Source organism: Chiroxiphia lanceolata, chromosome 1 (genome assembly GCF_009829145.1).
Source record: "Chiroxiphia lanceolata isolate bChiLan1 chromosome 1, bChiLan1.pri, whole genome shotgun sequence".
NCBI lineage: Eukaryota > Metazoa > Chordata > Aves > Passeriformes > Pipridae > Chiroxiphia > Chiroxiphia lanceolata.
This window is the reverse complement of record NC_045637.1, coordinates 146,085,555-146,102,414: the sequence shown is the minus strand read 5'-3', so window position 1 is coordinate 146,102,414 and position 16,860 is coordinate 146,085,555. Positions and strand designations below refer to the sequence as shown.

Below are 16,860 nucleotides of genomic sequence, written 5' to 3'. Positions count from 1 at the left end.
TCTGAAGAACTGACAAAAAAAAGAGTGCACAGAGGTTACTGTGGTCAAAGAAGAGGAGAGTAAGAATACATGAGAGAAACAACTCTGCAGTTGTTTCTTCTGACCAAGGTCAGCAAAGAAGGAGGGGAAGGAGGTGCTCCAGCTGCCAGAGCTGAGATTCCCCTACAGCCCATGGAGGACCCCACACTAGAGCAGATGGATGCCCAAAGGAGGCTGTGACCCCATGGGAAACTTGCACTGCAGCAGGGTCCTGGCAGGACCTGTGGCCCTGTGGAGAGAGGAGCCCATGCTGGAGCAGGTTTAATGGTAGGACTTGTGATGCTGTGGAAGGGACCCATGCTGGAGCAGTTTGTGAAGAACTGTAGCCCATGGGAAGGACTCATGTTGGAGAAGTGTCCAGCTGACAGAGAAGTTTGGTGGGCACCTGGCATCCAGTCAGAGTCAAACCACCACAATCGAAATTAACTTGTAAACTATGTTGGGAAAAAATAAAAGTTCTTTGAGATATGTATTTCAATGTCTCATCCCTCAGCATTCTCTTTTATTGTCTTGAGGTCATATAGTTACTTTCTTTTAAAACAGTGACAACTCAAATCCCTTGTCGTTGACTAATCTGAACCGCACCAAACCAGAGTTTTTCCATTTTACTTAGTCAGTAGGAGATCTTAATGGAACAACTTTACTTATACACTGCTTTCTCCACTGGAATATGACAGACAGGAATGCTATTTCCATGTGGCTGGCAATGCAAACAACCACAGCAGCAGAAAGCAGAGCTGGGGTTCATCACTTTGCTGGAAAAAGAAACTAGAACAAATTAAAACCCACAAGACGACTGGGGTTAACAAAAAGAAAAACCATTTCCCCAAGCACTGCAAGTCTGCAGCAAGAAAGCGAATGACCTTGTAAGTTTTTACAGGTTACAACTAAACTAGAAGCTTGCGTGTTACATGGGAATCAAGAATCAGAACTTTACAGCAAAGGAAATTCCAAAGTGATTTGTCAGAGCTTAAAATGCATTAATTTAGGAACACTGATGAACTAATCTCTCTCTGGCAAATGGATAAATTTCCACTGCTTTACAATAAATTGAAGCTTAAATGATACTCTACAGTTTATCAGCTTGCTCCCTGAGGACACAGATGCAAATCAATGTTATTTCAGTCAAGGACAAACACTTTAAAGCAATCATAAGTAAAATCTACAATCACTTCTATCCCTTTAGCGGAGTTCACTTAAGTGACACACCTTTAGCACAAATACCTCCACTTCTCACCCTAAAAAAGTTTTACAAAATATCTGTCAGATATTCTACACCCCAAATACCAAACTCACTTGAGGTGAAGATTAAAGTTTAGATGTTTCCCACCTGAGCCAATACGGACTGTCTCCCAGAATCCCATCAACTTTTCCTATTCCTGTTTCCCAGATAAATGTTTGAACATCTTCAAAAATTGTCCATTAGGCCTCAACAGTTAGGCCTCAAACAAGAACTGCTAACTACAATTGTCTACCACTCCTGCATCATATCCAGAACAACACTGTGCAGACCCTCTCCCCAAACCCAAGAGATTTAAGCACCAGCAAAACAAAAAAACAAAACAAAACAAAATAAACAAAACAAACCAAAATAAACAACAACAAATAAAAACCAAAACCCCAAACAAACAAATTTTAAAAAAGGAAAAATACCTAATTTCAGGTATGTGCACTTGTACTTCCATTGAAAGCTTTGTTAGATTTATTGTTATGGTGTTACTAGTACAACAGATTTCCTCACAAGCTGGGACGGAAAATGAGAAAGTTCAGTAAAAAGGAAGCAGGTAAACCAATGTGTGTGCTGGAAACAAATCAGTAAACCCTGAAGTATTGTTTAAAAGAACACTTCTGTAGTTCCTTATCTCTCAAATAGAAAAAGAAAGTCTATATTCCCATATAAGAAATTCATTTGTAAAGTAAGTGACTCCCAAACTAGCTCTATTTTCAGGCTGTTGCTATGTCTCTGTGTGTAATGGATCCCTCTAAAGAGCTTAGAAGACCAAACTTCATTAGGACTTTTTTGGTGAATCAAAGTAACAAGTGAACAGATAGGTAACATTTTGGTTATTCACTTGAACTCATGAAAGATAGGGCCCATATGGGAAAGAAACTTCAACCACAATTACAAACTTTCAAAACACAAAGGAACTGAGAAACAACTGTTGGCAAATATTTTCTGTTATCAGACATCTATGTCAAGATCTGGAAAAAAAAATAAGCACATATTATATGCAACTTTTTAAAAAGTTTTATACGTAGCCAAATTTAGTAGAAAATTAATTCCCATTACAAAGACTTACATGAACACGACAGAAGTAAGAAAAGTGATTTTACCAAGTCAACACGGACAGTTTAGGCACATTCATATCAACACAGTACTTATAAGTAACACATCCTAAAAGAGAAAAAAGAAACACAAACATTTTCAAAAGCCCAAATATTTTCCCTAAAATATAAACCAATATACAGATTATCATGAACAAATAGAGAACAAGAAATTACTGCAATTTACACTAACTTATCAATCACCATTGAATATTCTTATAACACATACAAGTCAGATGACTGAACACTGGTATTTTATTCCCTCCATGAAACACTCTCTTATCATTTCCTGGCTGCCATTTGATATTTAACTGGCAGAGGGTGGGTGGGTGGAAAAGTGTTCTTTTTCTAGTTCAAGTATTTTAGGAGAAAGTCATTGGGTAAGGAACACCACATTTTAAAATATAAATTTAGTCTGCAGCATAAAATTTATTACTAGACTAAGACAACTTCCTAGCCACACATACAAGAGAATTTAGCATTCTAGTTCAACAATTAACAAGATGAATCAACAGCCTGGGGGAGGAAGGAAGTCTTGCATCAAAACAAATTACAAGTTTTCAAAATTCTAGACCAGCAAGCTTACTGTACTATGAAAAATTAACAAATTAAGACATTTCCTCATTTGAGGTATCATACATTCATTACATTAACAGTCTGCTTGAAACATGCAGACAGCTCAAACATGCTAACTACCAACAAGTCCTGAGGGTTTGCCCTATAAGCCTGCACAAAAACTAAGAGATCAGAGCATGTCTTCTAATACCCTGCAGAAAAATGCCACAAGAGTTCCTGTCGAGTCTTTGGATATAAAGCTGTAAACTTATTCACCAGTTTACAGAATATGCAGAATATGTAATGTGAAGAAGAGCATCCGAGAAAGCACAGATACAGAGTTTTTGTCCTATCAAGCTATGTAGATCTGCAATAAGGCACAAAGAACCACGTAGTACAAAGAAGCAATAATAATGCTTAACTACAAAGCCAACTGGGAGCTTCCTGAGCTGTGAAGTTCCCTTTCAGTTCTCCCCGCAATGTTTTCCTCCCCACAATCCATTTTTTTTAGTAATTAATTTCAAAAAAAGATCCCTTACAAACTTTAAGAGCAGAAGTGTGGGTCATAACATTGCATAATTAATTCAAATCGGAACAATCAAGATTTTATAGCCACTTTCGTGCTTCAACGTATCCTGTGTTTACTTTTAAAAATGAAACAGGAAGACACATTCACTTGCTTTCTTCCCACCTTCCTGCTAAGGTTGGCAGTGACAGAATAGAAGGCAATGGATAGTCACTACATTTAATTTTACATTTACTGGTGCATCTTTCAAAATTTTCCCAAAGGAGACTATTCCAGTCGGTTTGGATAATTCACGTGAGCCAGTATCTAACTAAAGGAATGCAAACAAAGGTCATGAAAACAATACTGCAAGAGTCTGTACCAGACTCTCTCAATTAAAGTTTTCAGGTAGACAGATGTAAAAAGTTATGCAATTTACACTGCAAATATTAATCTCTCAGGTGAAAGTGCTGCAACTGAACTAATGTAAACTCGCCCCGTGCTGCTATATGATAAGGACAGCCAAATGACAATGCAAGGCTTGTCTGTCATATGACAGTTATTTTCAGCCAAGTAAAACTAGTTTAGTATTTCTAGTATAGTAACAACTTCTTGGTACATCATCCCAAACTGCTCCAGCTGAAAACCACTAGTCCTGTCTCAGATTTTCAGCTCCTAAGGAGAATTTGGTAGTCGTATCAGGGTGTAGAAGACAAAACTTCGTGCAATGAGGCATTATAAGGGAATGCTTGTCTTTCAAAGGTTATTTATATAACATGAGCTTAATTTCAAAAACTGTGTGTTTTAGCAATTTTCTGCACTGAATTTTAATATTAGCTATTTAGTTGAGAGACATCTGAATGACTTAAGAAGTCTCACTATCTCCCATAAAACACCTCTCTAAAGACAGCCTTTTTTTTTCTTTTTTTTTTTTGTTAGTACATTTAACATTTAAGCAAATAATGGTATTCGATGCAGAAAAGATGTCTTATCATTTGTAAGCCACAACTGGAGACTGAAAGTTAATTTAAATGATGGCTTTAGACAAAAAGAAAAATGACAGAATAATGCAGGTTGGAAAGAACTCATCCAATCCAACAACACTAAAAACAGGGCCAACTTTTAAGCTCTATCAAAACACTGAGAATTTATATGCTTGATGCTTAGATATGTTAACAGGTCTGTTGGAACACTATAAAAGAAGTTAGATATGCAATTTTACATTATAAAGAGCTCAAGTTCAAACTTTGGTTTCCCACAAAGACACCTCAGCACCATTATTTGCCACCTCTTTCTAAGAAGGGCCTCTTTATGCAGCCCATTGTTCCATCTCAGTTTAAACCTGACCACAGCTTCCACCACCTCCCTTTTGCAGGCACTGGCACTTGTGTGGTCACACAGTAAACTCATGAGATTGATCCAGCTGAACCCCAAACTTGGCAGAAAACTTACAATTACTTGGCCAAGTAAATTCTAATGCTGGTACAAGGGGGCATTGGGAAAGTGCAATAGGATGCAGAACACCCTTTTTGTCGGGACTGCACATTTACTTCATTTTGAAACTGCAGAATCAGTCCCTTCACTAACCCCCTGAATCTCTCTGCAACAAGAATACATGAATGCAGAGGAAAGCCTACAAAAAAAATTTAAATTCTCATGAATAAAGAGCCATCAGTAGAAAAAGCTTTAAAATTCTCACTGCTCCTCTAACTTTTAACTGTATCACAGGAAGGACAGAGAGGGAACAAAACCAAACCAAACAAAAAAGAAAAAAAGGGTCGCACCTTTTAAGCTGCAAAGAAAAAAAGAACTCCAACAATCTAACAAAGACTGGTACACAAAGCTGGTAAAAGCTATTGGGAATAAAAAACTAGAAGTAGGTTGGGGATTGGGATCAAATGAGTGTGCAAGAAGGCTGAGAAGTACCTCTTCTCCTCCCTCTCCCAGGCACGATATCAATGGGATTCAAGAGGAGATGGGACACAGCTTCTCACCTGAGCCCTGACATTAAGATGGGGATTGTACAGGACTATATCAAGGAACAAAGGATCAAGTAGTATCTTGAAAAGCTGAGGTAAGTGGAACAGACTTAGCAAGGCTAGCTAGCTGGTTTAAAACATACCCCCAAAGCCAGGAAAGGATGCAGGACTCTTGAACTTCACTTTTGTAATGGGAATTCCTTATAAAAGAAGTTACATATGGACTAATTCTAGTCAAGGTAGAAGAAACCTACTATCAGTTACTTCACTAGCTGATGGGGCAAGTCTGTACAACCTCACTTTCCAGGCCTGACAATCCATTATTGGCAACTAAGAAAAGTCACAAAACCTACACTAAAAACATAATAAAAGGAACTTCTGAGAAATCAAAAAACAGAGAAAGTTGCACATGCCAGAAAAAAAAATTAAGTTGATTATTTTTAAAAAAATACACATACATCTTTAATTATGCTATCATCTTTTCCTACTTCCCCCAACAGAACTTTAGTCTTGTTCAGTGAGAAGTCAAGGCCTCCTCAAAAAAGCTGTTAAGACTGTCTAAGAAATGCAAGTGTAGTCCAATTCTTTCCTGCTTTTTGTTACAAAACGAGAAAAGCATTTAGTGCACAGCAGATGGGACCAAAGAGGGGTCCTGGGTCAGTTCATGCCATCTTGGACAAATTACAAACTCTGTCAAACACATAAATCTGGCATCTGGCTTCTACCATTTCACACACGGTCACTTTCAGCAAATTATTGATTTAATTCCTCCCTCTTATTTCTCATCCAACAGTTTCTTTCCAAACTTCACAGAACTCTCTCCTCATTCAACTGAAACAAAACTTACCCAGAAATATCAAAGTGCCGTATGAATCAAAAGTTATACAAATGACAAAATGCCAGACCTCTCTAAATAGTTCAGTTTCATAATGTACTGGATTCAAACAGTTGTTTAAAATAAAAATGCTCTCCCCTCTTCTTATCAAAATCCTGTTTCCCCACTGTTCTTGTTCACATTTAATTCTATGTTGAACACTCCAGCTCTGTACATCCTTTATTTTCATTAAGTGTTCACAAACACCAGCCAAAGATAAGAATTTAACTTTCTTCTTTGAAGTGGTGCAGTATTTACCCTGAATATGCAAAAGCAGTTCTACTCATACTACATTTGAAATTCTGCTGACCTTTCAACCCTGGTACATAAACCTTGGAAGCTGGCCCCTGCCTGACCACAGAACAGCTCCAAAGCTGCTGGTGGGGTGTCCATTCTAAACTTCCTTAGGAAAGGGTAGTATTGGACTTTTATTGTCCAAGAATAAGGAAAAGCAAAGAGAAAGATAAGATACCACAGCTCAAAGAAACTCTGTATCGAAACTAGTAATGTCTCATACCAAATCTATTATTTCTGTAATCCGCCCAGAAGAATTATATTCTTTCATTGATTTCCTTTTAACTATATATTGAAACATACTAAAGCAATGGCACAGGTTAATTCATAATCATTAACTGCTACTTTCAAAATCTGATGTACTACTGTAAGGCTCTGATGAACCAGTTTCACACACTACAGAGGATATTTAAAAATTAACATTCTTTTAAAACTTGGTATTGTTTTACAAACAGTTTCCACAAACCCACACCTCAGATTCAGTACAGGCATATGGTCAGCATAAAATTGTTGCTAAGATCAAAAGAAGTTATGCTGAAGGCAATTTTAGCAACTAGAGAACTAGTGAATGATTTGAAAAATGGGAGATAAATAATTTGGTTTATATTGAAGTTTAAGTCAAAGAATTTTATCTTACCAGAAACAAAATGCTGCCTCTTTTTTCATTTTAAAGAACAAGAACAGGACACCAAAGAATTGTTTTGAACACTTCAAATTTATAGAACAGGCTTTACATTACACTACAATGAAAATGTTTTCACAATAGCCCTGATTTTTTTTTTCCCCCCTCCATAAAAATTCGGTCTTTACAGACTAGATCTTTATGACTTCCACATTTTCAAATATGGTAAAAGTGGGGCCAGGCCTTATATGCAAAATTCAGGCATGGAAAAAACACTAACAAATTAAAATGCAAAATTAAAAAGTACCAAAAAAAACCAAAAAAAACCAAAACAACAACAGAAACCTAAAAATACTTGTACACATCTTCCTCGGTTATTCAGAAAATCTGCACATTTAAAGAACACATTTGCAGTAGTCCCAAAACTCAGTAATAATTTTTATGTAACAATAGTTTGTTATATGAGAAAAAATGTATGATACATACATATTTAGAAGGCCTGTGGCACCTACAAACAGTTCAAGAGGCATAATAATACTTTCAGTGTCATATTTTTCCTTAGTAGTTTGATATCATGTCCATAAACATCAACTCAACATGTGGCTTTTGACCAGAAATATTCTGGAAATGGATCTTTATATATGAGTCACATAGTGGCTCTTACCACAGTACTACGTGAGAGAAGATGTTATGGGACAGGCATCATCTCAGCACAGTTTTAACACACTCATTTTGAAAACTTTGAGAAATGGGGAGATATGATCCATTGTCCAACATGCCTTTTTTTCCTCTGGTTCTCCATTCCCAGAGCCATCACTCACATGTCTCCTAACTATGGGATACTCTTAGGAAGTCACCCAGTTTACCTTAACTACAGTAAGTAACACTGAACCAAATTAAACTTCTTCCTTTAAAAACAAAACCTAACCACAAACACACACACAACCCACAGTACACACATGTATGTATTCATACACTGTGAATCACCTAGAACAGAAGGCAGTGTAAAAGGAAAAATAATCAGGCAGAAGGAGGACACGGACTTCGGTTGTTAAGTACTCACAAGTTATTATTCTGTTCTTACCCACACCTCCTCATACTTCCCAGATGCAGGCTGGCAGCCCAGAGCACACGTCTGCTCCCCATCAAAACTGATTAGATCCTGCTTGGCATTAAATAACTGTACCTCAGAGTAATTTTTCTTATAAATCACCCCTTGGCAAATTCAATCTAACAAGCTCAACAAATGGTTGGAGAAAGGATCAGAAGAATGAATCCCAATGCCTCAGTGTCTTCATATTTCTGTATGCTGTACAAAAACCCAACCCACAGTTCCTACAGCTACAGCATTAACATCGTTAACCAAAGGTATAATTATAAGTTAAGAGGAACATCTTTTTGTTCTATGGCAAATAAAAACACACATTGTATTACAGAAGTCCACTTGTTTATCAGGTTTACTGAGTACATACTTAATGTCCATCAGCAGGGATTCTTTGGAGATTCCTGTCCTGAACTATCTTAAGATCCAGTTAGTAAGTTTGATTCTAAATCATTCAGAAATCTTCATATCAAATACACATAAGAGCATAATCACCTCAACCCTCTCTGCCAATGTCACTCAGTATAGGTGTGATCCCGCAGTTAGAGCCAACTAACCATTTTTCTTCCACAAGCACTGGCTCTGCCTTCCCAATACCCATAAAACACAGTTTTTGTTGCTCTAACCATAAAATCGGAGCATCTGTCAGGAAGCTCATGGAATGGTTTGGTGAGTGGGAGAAAAGTATGTATCCATATTTTATTCTAACACAAGTCTAAACACAAACAATTTTACAGTTATAAATCCCAATTTCCTTTTCCACACATGCTTTCTGAAGTCTGCTTTTAGTCAGAATAGTTTCCCATCCCTTAAACACTCGCAGTTTGTTCAACATTCAACACAACACTCAACTAAGAAACATCCAACTACCACTGAAGTCATACTTTACTTGGCATCACCAAAACAAAAACACTCAACTAAACATGGGGTGATATTATTGTATTGATTATGTAGTTATATATCAGTATCAAGTAAAAAGGGTACATGCTGACATTACCTCCTCCTTCGAGGGGCAGTGGTGGGACAGCAGTTCAGTGGTAACCCACAATACTCACAGTCTGCAAGGATTTCATACAACTTCCCAAAAGAAGGAAGACTCAGCAAATTTCTTAACAATAGGACTCTATATCAGCTAAGTTAAAAAGATGAGCAGACACCTATTTAGGTTTAGGCAGGCTTTTTCCTTTTTCTTAGGTGGAAGACGAAAAAAAACAAGTGGGGAAAAAACTGAAAACACTCCAGTCTAGAGCAGAAATTTAAGCAAATCTGTAGGACCCAAAATGCCACAGCAGACTTGCAATGAATGTTTTAATACGGCAGTACTTTTACTACAGTCATGTACACTATTTCAGTTCCTGTATAATACATGCTTAGGGATATGAAGAAAATTGTCTAAATCTGTTTTCAGAATCAATTTTTTAAAAATACTAAGATTTGTTCCTATTTTGGTCGCCTGCTGATTGCTGACAGACTGCACACAGATACAGCTCCTGGTACCAGGCCAAATTTACATTTAATCTGCAGAAAACAAATTCAGCACAGCTTTTTATCTGCATGTTAAAGAAAACAGGAGTCAAAGTTTCACTAACCCGAAAACATGTCAAACATGATATGTTGGCATGTGATAAAAGTCACATTAAGCAACCAAAACCCCTCAAATGGCAAAATTAGCTTAACTTTTTTGGTTGTTCTGAGAAAGAACAAAGTAGATTTGCTATATCACTTAGATTATGAAATTTCATTACTGTCTCAAAAAGCAACATGATACCAGGCCTTTAAAAATTTAGAGCCCTGGTTTCCTACCTTCAATTGTGTAAGTAGCAATAAACTGCCACTTTTCTTATATGTTTGCATCTAAATTATATACATTTCAGTATAAAATACATCTAGTATGTTAAAATGTTGCTAAGAAAAGGGGAAATGTCTTCATGTAAAGATTTTTTCGTCTTAAATTCAAAGACCACACTGACCTCCAATTTTTTCTTGTTTTAAGTTCAGCTGCCTAGTTTTAAATTATTTAGAAAAGCACCCACCTCTGCTCCCTCCCACCCCATATAATCCATGACATCTTCCAAACATACAGCAGAGTTTTAACTACATTAGCAAGTCTATGAGTACAGATCTTATTTTTTAAGACAGTAACTGCAATATCTTTTTGCGTGTACATTTTTTTTAGATAATTCAGTGTTGACATTTTAAAATACATAACTTGTACTCATGTTGAATTAATTAATTTTACATGCACAGTACAGAATATTCCTACTGTATAACCACCTGGTTATGGAAGAAATAGATCTAATTTAGGAAACAAATAATTAACATTACAAACTCTAGTGTGATAGCACAACGGTATCACTTTCAAATAGCAACTGAGCATATTGCCAGCAGAAAAAAAATTCTCCTGAAATCATCACTCACTTAAAAATAAATAACTCAATGCAGTATTACTGAGTACTTAACACGAACCACTAAAGCAGCAGCCAATCCCAAGGTAGCTGTGGTGGGGAGGAAATCACACATGAAGCTAAAGCTCTTTTCCAATCAAGGACTCAGAAAGACACCACATGTCAAATAAATGTTTGAGATGTCACAAACTTTTATTGAAAAATGGTTTATTACATCTCAGTTTCTGTCTCAGAAGATTAAAATAAGTTTCCAATATTTAAAACACAGCACTGTCCTACTCAAGTAATTTAAAGTTTATTTCCCTGACCAAAAACCAAGGGAATGTACTTCAGTGTGGAGTTTGCATTAAGATGGATAAGTAGATACCTATTAAACAGATGTAATGCTCCATATACCATCCATTAGCTCTTACTGGAAATATGAAATCCATGAATCTCCAAGACAACACACTACTGCAGAAGGAAGAAAACCAGCAGTTATTCAAGACATATTACAGAAGCAGCAAAAAGGATCATATAAACCTTAATGACAGCAGACATTGAAGACTACTTTTGATTTAAGTGGGCCTTCAGTTTTCAGAACTCTTCCTTTTCCAGATTGCATTTAATCTGGAAGCTACATTTATTTGGAAGCATGATACTTCCAGAATATAGCATATGTGTCAGCAGAAAGAAAAGAACCATGATCTTTAAAATTTAAAAAGATGAATAAAATGGAAGGAAAAAATAACAAAAAACACCCTATACCCAAAACCAACAAACAATGATTTACAAAATCTCTGCTAGCTGGTGTGTGAGAAGGTCACACATTTGGGGAAACTCTGCATATTGATCAGCTGCTTCCTCATAATGCCACAGTATATGCAGGTGCTTGCAGCCAGCACTCATTCCTCTCTATCATTTTTTTTGCCTCTGACTTCAGTTAAGAGGCCCCTTTCTCAATGTTTAGTTATTTGGACAACTCAACATAGGAATTAATTGCACTTTTATCAAAGGTAACAAATTGCACCTTAAAATAAAACTTATGCACAGCACTAAGCTTGAAATTCTACGGCTTAATTACCAGTAAACAGTTACTATATACAGCCCTCCACAACAAATCTAGCTACAGCTAATTCATTTTAAATGCATCAAGTCAGAACACTTCCACGATATTGCTGTGTGATTACAGGGAAGGAAACCAAAGACAACACAGAGCTAACGTAAGAGCTTTTAACTAGATTGTTTGAGACACACATCTCCAAGTGGTAAAACCATTTAGTCTCTCTTGCACACTATCCTCATTTTTATCATGATCTTCCACTAAAACTTTGGTGAAAGATATGACAAGCAGGAGTAAAAGACTCCCATCTGACACCTATCCACTATATTCTATTCCATAACTTCCTCAGTAGAGCTAGGACAGGTCACATCAGGCATTGCAATATGATAGCATGAAAACAGCTACCTGGATTCTCATCATCTCAATAGTGCCTGATGCACAGTCACTGCAAAGAACACTCCCTGGCAGAGAGGTGGATGGCTACAGCTGAGGAGCAGAAAGTACTCAACGAAGCATAGAAAGAATTGACAGAAACCCTCACGGCTTCACTAAGGAAGCTATGAGAGCAGCAAGCTCCACACAGCACATCCCAGGGCCAGCGCAGGGCACACGGAGGCCTGGATGCTCACAGGCACTGGCGGGTGGCTGTCAGCCCTACCCAAAACACTGTTAATCCTCCAAAAGAAGAATCACAAAAAAAAGGAGTTCAACTTGGAAGCCCGATTTCAACTAAAAAAAAAAAATAAAAAACTGTAGTTCTGAAGACTTATTATAAATCCTGAAACTTTCAGAGGAAGATTCAGAGAAAGCCTTTTAAAAACCTCACATCAATGCACAAATAAAGCCATCGCAGCCCCTGCACCTCAGTCATGTCACAGCCCTGAAACCTTTCAGAAACACCACCTCATTTCTATGTCACTCCCCATTAGGTAACGCTCTACTGAAAGCCCTGACAGCGTTAAGAACCCAGTTCTGCCTCTCATCTCAACTTTGCAAGAAACGGCCCGAGCCGCGACATCCGAGTGCTGTACAGAGACCTCGCCACAGCCAAGCCGTGCGCTTCACTTGGCACCTGAGGGGAGAGAAACGCAAACCCTGCGGTAAAGTTTATTTCTGCGAGGGAAACCCCGGCCATGGCAGGCTCGGGCTGTCACCGCCCGGCAGCGCCGCGGGGGTGACGGAGCGGGGACAGGGACAGGCCACCCCGGCGGAGGGAAGAAGGCAGAGAAGGGACACTGCCCGCCCGCTCCCGCCTTTGGACGCTGAGTCTCGGGAGAGGCTGGCGAACCGGGGCGAGCAGCCGTGGGGCGCGGGAGATGCCATGTCCTCACGCCCTCGCTCCCTCCCTCCCCGCCAGGCCGGCTCTGGGGCTCCGGCCTCCGGCCTGTGGCGCAGCCCGGGGAGGGGGCACCGCCGCGGGGAGGGAGCAGGGCCCAGCCCGGCGGGTGCTCCCGGCAGCGCCGAGGGGTGTTGGCCACTCACCCACGCAGGCAGATCCGCGGAGGAGACGCTGAGCCGCACCGCCTCCTCCTCGTCCTCCAGGAAGGCGAGCGCCCGGCCCAAGCGGGAGCTCTTGCCGCCGCGGTGCCTGCGGATCCAGAAGAGCCCGCACAGGGCGATGAGCACCCAGCTGAAGCTCAGCCCCAGGTAGCCCAGCATGTACACGGGGAAGATCAGCACGAAGCTCCTCGCGAACTGCGACACCAAGCCCGTCACGTCCACGCTCAGCAGCGGCGGTGGCTCCTGCACAGGGTCCGCAGCAGCCGCTTTCTCCGCGGGGGGATCCGCGGCGGACCCCGCGCCGGGGGGCTGCTTAGCGGCGGCCCCGCTCATGCTCCCGCAGCGGCGGCTCCTACTGCTGCTGCCGCTCCTCCCGCCGCTCCTCCTCCTCCTCCTGCCGGGGCGCTGGCTGCGAGCGGGCAGGGGGCAGGGCGGCGGCGGCGCCTTCTCGCATCCCGCGCCCGGCCCCGCTCACCGCGCTCCGGCACCGCCCGCCGCCGCTTCCGGGCTCTGCCGGCCCGGCCCCGACCGCCGCCGCCGCCGTCGGGAGGAGGCGGCCCGGCCCCGGCCGCCGCTATTGGCGCCGCCGCCGCACGAACGCCTCTGCCCCGCCGCCTCCCCCGCCCCGGGCGGCTGCGGCTCCCTCCCGGCCCGCTCATCCCTCCCTCCAGGCCTGGGAAGGAGGGAGGTTCGCGGGACACCGGTCAGGTTCAGACCCCTCCGCCCAGGGGCTGCGCGGCCTCCGGGAATGCGAAGAGGGGCGCGAGGAAATGGGCTCCTGCTGGGTGGCGGGAGCAGGAGCAGCGAGCCAAGGAGTGTGTATGTGTGTGTGTGAGAGTGTGTGTATCTGCTCCCTCACGGGCAAACCGCACCGTTCTCTTCAGTCACGTATGCGGCTGGATGCTTTCTACCTGTCACACCCTTCGGTGAACCCTTCGTGTTTCTCTCTGTTCCCCGTTGAGGGGTATTACTAAAGGACCGACTGATCAATAACTCAGAGGAGCCGGGGTCGGGTCACCCCGCGCCTTAGTCACAACAGGTGTTTCCTGAAGCTCTGCTCTCACATCCTCGGGTAAAGCTGCCTCCTCTGTCATCTTGTTAACACACAGGAGTACCGAGGGTGGCACCGTCAATCTTGGGATTTGTAAACCCTTACACGTTAAACTGAAAAGGTGATTTTATAACAGGCTTGTCTCCTCTATCCCTTTTACATAACAGCACCTGGTTCCCACATCATTCCTCCTATCATTCCTTTATGTTTTTAATAACTTTATTGTAGCCGCCACTTTCATAAGGGGCAGCTGTTGCTTGTCCTTAGCTGTGTCCTAATCAGTTTGCTAGTACGCGCTGGCTGATTAAATTCAGCATTTACCAGGAGTTTGTTGTTGGTTTTTTTTTTTTTTTATTTTGGCTTTAAATAGCTCACCTTTCACTTAGTGCGAATGAGGGTCCTTTCTCCTCTCTTCATCTGCCAATTTTCACAAAATTTGTAGGATTTTCAGACTCGATATTTGCAGGCAGGGAAGAGGGGAGAATGAACTTAGCCAATAGGCTGGAAAGTTATGAAAACACATACAAATGGACAAATCGGAAAGCTGCCTAAGCTGCATTTCCTTAAGAAGCAAAAGCAGCCTCATCTCAATTATCCAGAGAAATGGAAAGTCGAAAGGCAACAGCACAAATAGAAAAGTTGCTTGCTTGATGCTGCACAGCAGAATTGGAAAAAGAATCCGTATCTTGACAACCGAATGTGCTGCTCTGTTCTCTCATCCTTCCAAATTCCCTCCGTGCCTGCAACAAGACACAATGGACCACTCTAAGCAAAAACAATTTCTAGGTAGAGACTCATGTTGCTCTTCTTTGCTTCCTCTTTACTATTGACAGTGTATGTTCTCCACCTGTGTAATTAGGTTACTCAAGATGAAAATTCAGAACAACCAAATGATACAAAAAGGAGTAACAAAATCAATGGTTTACAGCTACATGGAAATCCAAACTTTGAAATTACAATCTACTTACTTTGGGCCTTCTAGTGAACTCAAAAAACCCACAGGCTGTTACAGTAAGAGGAGTGAAAAGCATCTTAAGACTCTATAAAAGCTCGTTATCTTAAACTGGGGGTATGAAGTATGATGCTGTGACACCTTTGGACACCAGTAATATCAAACCACCGTAAATCTAAGTGATTTTTTGCATTTATTGAATTCCTCTTCTAGTTACTTATTTAGCTTACATAAACTTTAATGTGAACTCCTCAGTCCTGAGCTTCAGTAACACCTGGTACAAATGGACATAATATATGTTGGTTCCCTCCATTCCAACCAATACTATTAATATTTTATCATTTTTTCAAGCTCTTTGTTCTTCTTTGGCTCCATTGCTCCATTTTACTTCCCTATCTGGCTTCACAGTACCTCAAGCAGAATACAAACTGTACCACAAACCAAAAGGAAAAGTCAAAGTGAAAAAAAAAAAGTGATTGAATTAATGTGACATTTGCCAACTCACATTTTACTATATGCTGCATCTTATTCTGCTCCCCTGTATGTCCAGTGTGTATTCTGCAAATGAAGTGGATATAGAGTTTAGAGTACCCCATACAATCAGATTTAATACACCAGAGAAACACTGCAGGAAAAATATTAATCTTGTAGTAGCATTAGGATAACAAACATAATTTTAGATCTGACAGCCTACCAATGATCCTGGGCAGAGTAAGTAATTAATTTATATGGAAGTTTGATTTATCAGAATTAAAAGTGGGTGACAATGTGCCAATCAAATAGGAAAACAGAAGCAAGATCCTGTAGCATGAATTTGATAACATTTATCTGTAACATCAATAGAAAGTTCTGATAAAGAGGTAACCACTGACTTCTTACAACTTGTGTAGATGACTGACTTGGGCCCACACAGTGCTTGGATGAAGAGACTGGGTGGTATGAAATTAGCATACCCAGTGTTACAATAGAGACAAAAGAGCCTTGTTAAAATCAAGATATAAACTCTGCTGCCAGGGGATAAATTAGGGCCAGTTAGTCTGTTATGAAGTTTTTCATAAAATGTTCTGGATAAACACAAGTTATTTGTTTATTCTAATCTTTTTGGTGCTCATAAGTTGTCTAAGAATCTTGCACAAGAATCTTGGAATTGTTAATTCACGTTTCCTGATCCTATATTTAAATATTTACGATAGCAGTCTTCAATGCATCAGGAACTCTTGAAGATAGTCACTTATGGCTCAGAGATTACTCTGACTTTTCCATAAGTATCCTATAGTGAATTGTATCAGCCACAGAGCTGATTATATTTAACTCATTTAGATAATATTTATTCTTTTCATAGCCTGCTTTTGTAGGTCTTTTGCCTTATTAGAATTTTAATTAATACTTTTTGCTTGCAGTATTCCTTTATATCCATTCGTAGCCAAATGTGTTTGTTTCTCCTTTTTAATGGATTCATTTTTGCTTTTTCAAACTCGGTAGCTTTTGTTGCAGTCAAAGCAGTGTCATCCTACATTTATCTTTATCTTGCATCACACCAGTTTACCATGATAATTTTTTTTACCCAGTAAAAAAACCTGGCACTGTTCTTCAGAACAACTTCCCAAAAGAAGTT

At 40.2% G+C, this 16,860-nt stretch overlaps 1 protein-coding gene across 3 annotated transcripts in view; it reads right to left on the bottom strand.

The window, feature by feature from the left end:
• The window catches only part of ESYT2 (extended synaptotagmin 2), an 80,039-nt gene extending 66,380 nt beyond the window's left edge, over positions 1-13,659 (bottom strand). The window contains exon 1 of one of the 3 annotated variants that reach the window (XM_032687329.1): positions 13,225-13,659. In XM_032687329.1, coding sequence (XP_032543220.1) covers positions 13,225-13,575 — 351 coding nt within the window. In that variant the 5' untranslated portion in view covers positions 13,576-13,659. The remainder of the gene's footprint in view (positions 1-13,224) is intronic. The other 2 variants (XM_032687340.1, XM_032687351.1) reach the window with 2 other exon arrangements.
• Positions 13,660-16,860: the final 3,201 nt, after the last annotated feature.